At 34.9% G+C, this 9,975-nt stretch overlaps 1 protein-coding gene across 5 annotated transcripts; it reads right to left on the bottom strand.

Annotated features, from left to right (window-relative positions):
- Positions 1 to 1,052: 1,052 nt before the first annotated feature.
- Positions 1,053 to 9,640, bottom strand: LOC108576232 (maternal protein exuperantia). Of its 5 annotated transcripts, none has more exons than XM_017939187.1 (6): positions 9,596 to 9,640; positions 2,378 to 2,685; positions 2,021 to 2,302; positions 1,727 to 1,919; positions 1,483 to 1,625; positions 1,053 to 1,370 (listed from the first exon to the last, which is right to left on the bottom strand). In XM_017939187.1, exons 2-6 carry the CDS (start codon positions 2,666 to 2,668, stop codon positions 1,053 to 1,055), a joined length of 1,227 nt encoding a protein of 408 aa, XP_017794676.1. In that variant the 5' UTR covers positions 2,669 to 2,685; positions 9,596 to 9,640. The 5 variants fall into 5 exon arrangements, with proteins under 5 accessions (XP_017794676.1, XP_017794677.1, XP_017794675.1 ...); XM_017939188.1 differs by lacking the exon at positions 9,596 to 9,640 and adding an exon at positions 9,230 to 9,586; XM_017939186.1 differs by lacking the exon at positions 9,596 to 9,640 and adding an exon at positions 3,610 to 3,955.
- Positions 9,641 to 9,975: the final 335 nt, after the last annotated feature.

The raw sequence follows: 9,975 nt of genomic DNA on the forward strand, positions 1-9,975 counted from the left end.
GACTTCAATATACCCTGTCATAGTTCAACGGATCGAAAGAAGATAGTAGGAAAAATCCTTTGTATTTCACGCTCTGTCGAGTAGCCAGAAATTTTCGATGAATGCGACAAGTTCCTTTCGTAAAGTTTCGTCAAACAGTTAAGCCTTACCTAGTTCTAAAGGGATCTGAGTACGTCGATACTCTTCTTAGCAAGTAACTACTTCTTTAATCTTCTACGCGGTGCACCAGCCTGTTTACGCTTCGAGGCGTTTGGCATGCTTTATGGAAGTCCATAAGCGGATACAACGGTCCACTGCATAGGCATTCATATATTTAATTCATTTCTGGCTTTATCTCGATGGCTGCGCTGATTCGAGATACAAAAACAGAGACGAATGAAAATAAAACAGTACCGTAAGTATCTGTTAATAATCGAAACAAAACGTTACAATTTGAAGTCTTTATTTAATTGTTCAATACAACGAAATTTAACATTTATGTGCAGCAAAGTGCACCATTCGTTTTAATAAACCTTTGTGGTACAAAAATATATTATATATTTTTTAATATCACTATGTACTTTGTACGCAAACTCACTTTTTAAGTAAAAAAAAAAGAGAACATCATATGCTAATCTTAGAAATGATGAAAAACGAACAATTGTGTAGCGTCTGATTTCTGTGTCGACAATCTCTAAACAATCACTCGTTACAATGTTAATCTGTTTAAATAAAAATCAATGAGCATAAAATTAAACGTTAAACAAAACAAATATTAAATATTTCTTTATCATAAACTAAAAAAAGAATAATAATTAATGTGTTATTTGTACATGTTTTTGTTAAATAAGTCGTGTTCTGTATCCTACAAGGACACAATTATATACTTTGTTATAACGGAAATAAAAACTTAAATACAATACTGCAACAAATAACACTCACACGTTTTATCACACTTGAATAACGTTATGATAAGAATGAACGGAATGATTATAAACTCAGTTACTGATAACAATATTGATCTTATAATTAGTCAAAAGGTACTGAAAGGAAAGAACCGAATCGTTCGATACTTATTCCTCTGCTATAATTGTACTGTTCTCAGAAGGTTCGGATTTTATTTTAGGCGGTGAACTAGAAGTAGTGGTGTCCGGACTTTCGGTACTTGAATCGCATTTATTATTATTATTTTCTTTGTCGTCAATGATTTTCGAGTTTTGTGTTTTTATCTCTGTTCTGTCTCCCGATATTCTTAATTGGGGTTTCTTATCAGGATCGAAATGACTTTCAAGGACAAATAATAAATCTTCTACTTTCTTCTCTTCAATTGTAGTTAATTTCTCTTTAATTAAATTCTCTAAACCTTCTTTCTTTCCATTACTCCATGCTTCCTGTAATGTGTACAATTTGTTTTTTACTCTCATTTTATAATGTAATCTTGTAGGTTTGATATGTCTTTCTAATGCAATTTAATTAGAAATAATTTTTTAAAAGTATACAAACTTGTAACTGGGTATACTCGATTCCTGCTTCAGCAAGCAACCGCCGTAAAGGACTAGCATGTTGACGTTCCCGGCGATTTATGCGGAAGAAAAATTCGAAAATAGGTTTTAAACTGTTTTGACGTTCAAATACTACTTTCAATTCTGAAATAAGATCAACACACATATTATATTTACTTTTTTGCACAATAATATTTTTTAAATCAAAATTTTATAATACAGTTCTTATAACTTATTTTATATACCTGCATATTCTTGTTCTTCCATTTCTACCGGTTGAATAAATTCCCTAATGAATTCAACAGTTTTATTCATGGCACTATCACTATCACCACTACCATTTGCTTCATTTCCTTTTGTAACTTCCAATGAACTTAAATGTTGTACTATTTGTAAAGCTAGATATGCTCTATCTCTTGCATTATCTAACTGTGTTTCCTTAAATAATAATAAATTTATTTAAAATCTATTATAATGAAATACCTTACATTGATTGACATGTAAAAACTTATCCATTTTACAAAGTAAAGTTTGCTTACTTGATTAAGTAAAGTTCGCGATAATGTTCTAAGAGTAAAGGCATGAATTGTGCTTGCACACTTCACTTCAGCAATATTAAATCCATTTGCAAATCCTTTTACAATTTCTTTAAATCTTTCAAGAAGGTTATATTTCTTTAAAGATTCAAGCAACATAGCAGGAATAATTTTACGTGGTTCATGATATACCAATATTATTCCATCTGTAGCATCACCTCTAATTGATTCTAGCCATGTTAGAAACTCTGCTAATGCAGACACTTCACTTTTACTTTTCAAAACCTAGAAAGGATCAAATATAATATAATCAAATATAGAAATATTAATTTTTTGGTTTTAATTAGGTTGGTTAATTACCTTATTTGTTTTATTATCTTTAAGTACACGAAATTTGCCAATAGTTACAACTTTCATGTTGTGTCTCTTCATAGCTGGAGGATTGAGATCTTTATATGGCATTACATATTGAGAGTATGAGGAACTAGGTGTGTAACCAGCTATTTGACATATTTCATCTATAACTTTCTTTCCTGTAGTATCCATATCCCAGCCAACTAAACGATAGTTGCCTGCACCAATCCCTGCTGCGCAAGGCTTCCTTGGTGGGCTGGACTTTCCATTTTCCACTATTGTTGTTGATGACACCATTTTTTCAAATTAATAATCTGTAAACAATATATTAAAATTTTGATTAAACAATCTAATATTTACATAAAGCTTAGAGTTATGCATATATAATATTTAGAATCTGTTGCAGATGCATATTAATAACAACTATATTGTTAATAATTATTTAGTTTTGTTACTAAAGAAAATTTATTATTCAAAAATATATGAATTTTCAAATAACAGCAATATATCTAAATCTCTAAGAATGTAAATCATAAACTTCTATCTTGAATTTTCCTTTAGCAAATGTTTTGGAACAAGCTCACAGTTTTTGTACAAGGGCGAGATATTTTGGTACGTGCGTACGTAGAGTAGAAGATTATACACGGTATCGGTAAGGTCGACCTTGAAATTCAATACAGTACACAAATACTTCAGAACAAAAGACTAACAGTTGAAGACTTATCTAATACCACCGACTATCTTAGCTTTTCCAATTAACTAACAAATTATTCACCAACTGAAACTTTATTTCCTATGACATGCGACAATTTTTTTATTCAACGCAAACGTATGACGAAACACGCGAAGAACGAGACGATAAAAATATTTACTAGAAACAAAGCTACACACAGATGCACACTTCGGAAGTTTATTTATATTAATGCCGATACGAGAAATTTGACAAAAGCTACGGTACACCAACAACGATGAAAAATTGACATGCTAACAGCTGGTATCTTATTTCGCAGAGGATGCATTTACCAATAAGAAAATTGAATATTTCGTGGATTTTTGCGTTCCTATGACGTCTACGTAACACGCGTTTCACGTTGGCCGCAGCGAATCGTGTCACGTATATATGTATGTAAAACAGTATTCTCATCACACGTGGGTCGGTCACGACTGGTGTATATACTCTCGATTTCGACATTTTTCGGTTCGATTAACTTGACGTTGGATAGATTACGATCACTCACCGGTTCACGTGGTTCTTCACTTTTATTTATTTTTTTTTTTGCTAGTTTCTTGGTACAACAGTCGTAACGGACGACAGCACTGTAAATCCTTCGTAGATACTGGAAACTACTGGAACGCAACTAGATTCATTTGAACGCACGTGCAAGATTGGCAGTAAACCGCCCGCTCGATGATCTGCGCGTGCGTGTTTGATCCTACGATCACGTGGTTCTAATATCACTATTGGGTGAAGGAGAGACCCTGACAATTGCGAATCTAGTAGATCCGCCAATGCAGTACGCGATCAAATTGAAACGGTTGTGTACACATTTGTTTCTCATATTACCACAGGCTTTTGTTATTTTTTGGTTATTAAATTCATCGACTACAATCTCTCTTGGTGAATATTTCAGAAAAGAAATACAAGATATTCAACAGAAAGTATCTCACGCGTATGTTGAACGCATAAGGTGAGATTTCAAGAACAATCTATATGATTCGATACCCATTCCTTTAAAGGTAATCGAATGTGATCGAAATAAGTAATGACAACTAAACGGTTAGAAAATTAATTTCGCGTGACTAGACGAACGAATTGTTTAATCGGATGGTTAACACACGAACAACAGTCGATGAAATAAACAGCTCAATCGTTTCGATATTTTCACGTAGTATTTTATTTCTACTCGAAATCGAGTGGTAGACTCGTTCGAAACGAATGGAGAATGCCACTGCATCGCCCGTGCGTCGTCGTGTTCTAAAGATACGCGTGTGTCATTCGTTTTTAACACGAAAGTGACTATGACGTTGAATGGTCGAACGTAAGAGAAATTCACTATTCCGCGTATCGGTATCGTTTCCGATGAACTATTGAAAACTGGTTTGTAAGTAAAATTCATTAGCGAAACGTCAACGGTCCGTGTTTCTTATTTACACCAGTGCTGCGCGATGCATCTGCATAAAGATCCATTTGCACGTTGCACTCTGCGAAATTGTTGACGGTAGCGATAAATTGGCCTGCAGCTTATCCCTCGTTATCTGTTATTTATCCTTTTTTAGAGCGAGCCGCACGCTTTGTAGCGCTGATAAATTGTTTCAACTGGGTCATACATTCGCCACGGCTCGTTTTTGTCTTTCATTTATCCGCGGAATTTCTGCCGTGCTGGTTGTTTCGAATTTATCGAATTCTCCGCGGTGTTTAACGCGAGAAAATTGAAAGGCGAGCTGCGCGCGCTCCACTATCTTTAACTATCTCTCTAATGAATTTTTTGTGCGATTAAATTCCCATTATGATGTACATTTGCGATATACGTTTCCGTATTATATCGCAAGAATAATTGTCAGGAGCAGTAATTACCGCCATTACGATTATATGCACTCTACAACACAACACGCACGGTAAATGCATTATGTACTGCTATTATATTTCTTTTTATCGTTAGTTTTTTTCTTTGTTTCTTACAGTTAGAAATGTTGAAAATTTTTTCTCTTTCAGATTATTTTATTTTTTTAATTACGGTTGTTATTGTACATAAAAAAAGAGGAATAAAAATAAAGAAATAATATTAAAATATTTTTAGGTTAGATTTATTCGTTGGTTAAATTTCTAAATATTTTTTATCGTTCTCTCTATACCTAGTTAAAACAAATTATGCAGAATCAGCTATGGAAATAGATTCATATTAACGTTGAACGCAATCCAGATAAATTCTTATTCAGAATATTATTTTCATAGAAAATTTCATCCGCACGTTGATGAACGTGTGTGGCGCTAATATTAAATGTTTTGCAAATTAAGTTATTCATATATGAAGAATGGATAAATAAATTATTTAAAATGAAGTTGTACATTCACTTTCGTCACACTGTGATGATATTCCAGAAACTTCATTGAAACAATATTAAATTTTACTTAAACACAATTTCAGCTAATTTATGTATATATAAAAATTTGTATTTCTTAATTTTATAACTGTACCGTTGTTTGTTATTTTATCAGTTATCGAGAAAATTGTTTCAACACAATTTATAGGCAACAAAAATATTCAAAAATTATAGGTTAAGTATTCACTTTCTAATGCTGCAATTTTTAGCACACAGACAAGAGAGAGAGAGATAGCAATTTCCAAACTATCGGTACGCGTAAGACTCAAACAAATATGTACAAAATGTCTCTGTACTTTACGTAAGAAACTTTCTCCATTCCACTGACTCCTGTCATTTATTTTTCACCTCTGAACCGTGCTGAATCATTCGTTTCAATTTCATAAAGGTGCATTGTATGAAACGCAAATTTCAGTATAACAATTTTCCCATAGCGCGAATAATAAAAATTTTAGAAATTTCAACGTGAATTTTACGTTTTTACGAAATTCTTTAGGATATATTTCGCGAGAAGCATGAATAAAGAATTAGTAAAATACGTCGGTAAAGGAAAAGGTGTGAAATTATGAATAAGCAATATATTCTCAATGTTTCTGCACTAGTTCAGCCGGCATAATTATCGCGCGTGTAACGTTAACACGTGTAACAGAAAGCAATCGATAAAAGAATTTTTAATTGGAATGCTCCCAAAAAAGAAAGAAAAAAGAAACAAATACAAATGAGATACGACGCGCGGGAAAATATGAACCGAGAGAGAGAGAGAGAGAGTTGCAAAATTTCAACAGCAAAAGTATCCCGTAATTCCACGCGAATTGTGTCATAAAATACAAGCAATCGATTACCAAGTTTTAACCGCGATGAAAAGCTTTCTCCTACCGTCCCGTTTGCTTTTTGCTATAGATGACAAAGCAAAATCCCGTGTAAATAGTGAAAAACATTAAAATGCGCTTGAAACATTTCACCGTTCCGGCGGGCTCGGTTAATACATGTATTCCCGAGCTTGGTTTTGCTATTTGCTCACGTGTCCGACAGTTTCATATCCGTTCACCGATAGGAAACGTTGACGCTATGAAATTCGAATGGAACGCGCGCGCGCGCGGCGGCGGCGGCGGCCACGGAACAAAGATATCGAGATAGAGCCCCCCTCCCAAAAAAAAAAGGAAGAAACGCGACTAAATTTGCGTTCTAACGAAGTCGATGATTTTTTGAAGCACTCTAACACCGGGGTTATAGTGAGCATCGGGGTGGTGTTCAAATATCGCGACCGCTTTTGGATTGGATTTCGAACGGGGGAGGAACGAAAAAAAAAAAGAGGGAAGAAAATGGCGGGTGAGAGTGGAAACGAGAGAATATTGAAATACCTTGGGTAGGTTGATTAGTATTCAACCTAGCTTCGGCAAACATGGTAAAATCGATCATCTCTCGGTATCTCTAACAGTGCATTTTCTATCTCTGCCGCTGAAGTATTTCATTGAAATTAAAAAAAAAAAAAAGGAGAGAAAAGGGTAGCAGGAGGAAATGAAATGCGACGTGTGTACACCACACCGTGTACATTTCTGTTGAAATTGAAAGAAGCAATCTTTGAAAAGTCAGAAAGGTTTTTTCTTTTTTTTGAAGTAGAACAGCAATGGTTGGATTTTTGGAATAGGGTGGCCTAATTAGCTTCTCTAGCTGCATTGTGGCTAAAAAAATATCGATCTTCCATCTTATTCACCCTTTGAAACAGTTCAAATTGTATATATTAGATTGGCAAGTAAATTCGGTAATTTGTGTTTTGTAACTTCTTTTTTTATTCATGGTAAAGGTATTTGTTGACTATTTTTATTGATCTATGTATCATTCGAGAGATGTTAATTTTAGAGTTATTTCGATACGTAAATTTCTATCTGAATTTTTTCTGTTCAAAAAAACGTTAATTACCAATCTGATAAAAATTTTTTTGTGTCGCCATAAACTTTGAAGATTCATATCGATAATACTTCGAATGCGTGTGTGTGTGTGTGTGTTAACAATGAAAATAAAAGGGATACATAGGTTCGTAAGTTAACTGGTTTAACAATGGAGATGTTTGAGAGTGACAGTTCACAAGTATCAAGGTAAACGGCACATCAGAATTCAGTTTGGAAAGCGAGAATATCGGGAAACGAATTCCCGATTCACACGTTTGTTCTTCATTAATATTCAATCTACTTCCCACAAATGTAATGGGGCCATCGGCAAACATTGTACGAGGAATAAAAGTAGAAAAGTGAGCAATTAATGCGACCGTACTAAGCTAGAATTCACTTTAAAAAATATGATAATTATATTTAAATAAAGCACAAGCAGCTGGCTAAAAATTAAAATGAAAAAAAAAACTGAAAATAACACCTACATGAAAATACAAAAGAAAAAAATATGAAACGGATAGGACAATTTTTAATTTAAAATTAATTTCCCAATTTTGCTCCCTTCACAGGAAGAAATAGTAACTTTACATTTTGACAGAAGCAAAAATTAATAAAAGAACATATTTCGTTAAAGTTTTTTAAATGAAAAGGCGAAAAATTAATTTCTGCATCTAATAAATAAGATACGTAATTTCCAAGTCACACCGTGCGATAGAGGATTAATTCATAGAACATTGTAACAATCTTTCATTCCACGTTTGAATTTTTGGAAACTGAAAATTTGCCACTTTCGATCATTATGCATGGAACTCGTTGATTCTTCGATTCTCATTAAATATCGCTCGTTCTGCAATTCCATCTACACCTCTAAAATGATCACGCATTGCACACACACACACACATAAACCTCCCGCGCATCTTTTTACGCCTGAAACACCACGTGCATTTCCAGGCTTCATTCAGACGCGCATTTCACTTGAAACCGAATTTCAACCCCGAACAACCACTCAATCCCTTCTGCACTTGTCATTTCCACGCAACGCACGAGAAGCTCATTCAGATCCGACATTCGTGAAGTTCATTCGCCCCAACTCGGTACAGGGTGATTCGTGAAACTCGTTACAAGTCGACAACCTTTATGCCTGTAGCAATTAAAATACGAATGAAATTATTTCACAGCGAGCTTGTATCTTTTTCCTAATATACAACACTTTCTTTTTTCTTTTCTTACGGTAGAACCTGGGGCAAAGAGCAATTCTACAAGCAAAAATAAACGAAAAATAAAGAATAATAAAGAAGCTTGGATTTTGGAAAAAGTAGAGGTACCAAGGTATCACACTAAATTATACTAAAAAGAAAATTGAATTTACTTATACTTGAATATCTTGGTCGAATGATTCTTCTCAAAATCAGCAAAAAATAAAATACAATAGAGAAAAAGATTTCTTCACAAGAAGCTTAGTTTTCGAAGAAATTAGAGTTACCAAGATATTACACTAAAAGAAAAAATGGAATTTACTTATATTTTAATATTCTGTTCAACCCATTCTCCCCAAAATCAGCACAAATTTCACAAAAAATAGAAATCACTATTTTCCCGAATAAATCAGTACATCTGGTTTGTCACTGTACATAACGCAACGTGTTCATCGCGAAACCATTTTCCTCTTTCTTGATAACCTAACCAAACTCCCCACCCAAAAGCGAGCACATAAATTCGTTCGTCGAAAAAATCTTTAATTCATATCTATCTAAATAATAAACATAATACACAGACTCACACACACACACACACACACACAAACACAGAGATACTTGGTAAAATGAGTTTGGAAAGGGGAGAGAGAGAGAGAGAGAGAAGACTCACAATGCGAAACGATCTCGTTGCGGTTGGAGGATGTTTCAACGTTGGCTGATTGATCACTTTTTTCGTTACGACAGATCGAGCGTTGGATCGTTTCGGTCGTTAAAAATGATTGTTCGTCGCGGTCCGCGGATACGTCACTACCTCTCTTTTACGCGATCCAGATTCTTTTCTTCCCGCTGTGACGCTTTCGTGGACGTAGCCGTGAAACGTAGACAAAAGACCGGTGACTTGGCACACAGAGAGAGAGGATATTCGACAGTCTATTGTCTTCCCTTCGTTTCCGGCTCCCTTGCATTATCTTTATCTCCTTTCCACGCATTATCCTTCGCGCACCTTTTGTTTCGTCGCTTTTTTTTTCCTACTCACCGACAGTGGCTCCTCGTCCGCCGCGATCGACTTCGTTCACGTTCGACTCTCGGACCGTCGCGCTTTCGCTGATAACGACGCATCGCTAGCGAGATACCGCGAGATTTGCACGTATCTGCAACGTGGCTGATATACGAGCGATTTGCAGCTAACAGGTGATAAGGTTGCATCGTCTACGCAACGCCGTGGATCGCGGTTTCTCGATGAACGATCAGATTGTAGATCGAAGATGGGAAATTGACGATTTTTGAGTTTTTCTAATGTTGGGGACATCTTCGAGCGATCTCTTGTGGCAGCGATTTTTAATCTCTTTTATCTCGCGTTGCGTGCAAATTAATTATTAGAATTGTAAAGTGTGTCGAAGAATGTTTTAGATTTTT

Source organism: Habropoda laboriosa, unplaced genomic scaffold (genome assembly GCF_001263275.1).
Source record: "Habropoda laboriosa isolate 0110345459 unplaced genomic scaffold, ASM126327v1 scaffold212, whole genome shotgun sequence".
NCBI classification, from domain to species: Eukaryota; Metazoa; Arthropoda; class Insecta; order Hymenoptera; family Apidae; genus Habropoda; species Habropoda laboriosa.

Coding starts and splice junctions, on each gene's coding strand:
- LOC108576232 (XM_017939187.1), bottom strand. CDS start 2,668: ATGGTGTCATCAACAACAATAGTGGAAAATGGAAAGTCCAGCCCACCA. Junction 1,626..1,726: donor GGAAGAACAAGAATATGCAG/GTATATAAAATA, acceptor ATCTTATTTCAG/AATTGAAAGTAGTATTTGAA. Junction 1,371..1,482: donor TCGAGTATACCCAGTTACAA/GTTTGTATACTT, acceptor TACACATTACAG/GAAGCATGGAGTAATGGAAA.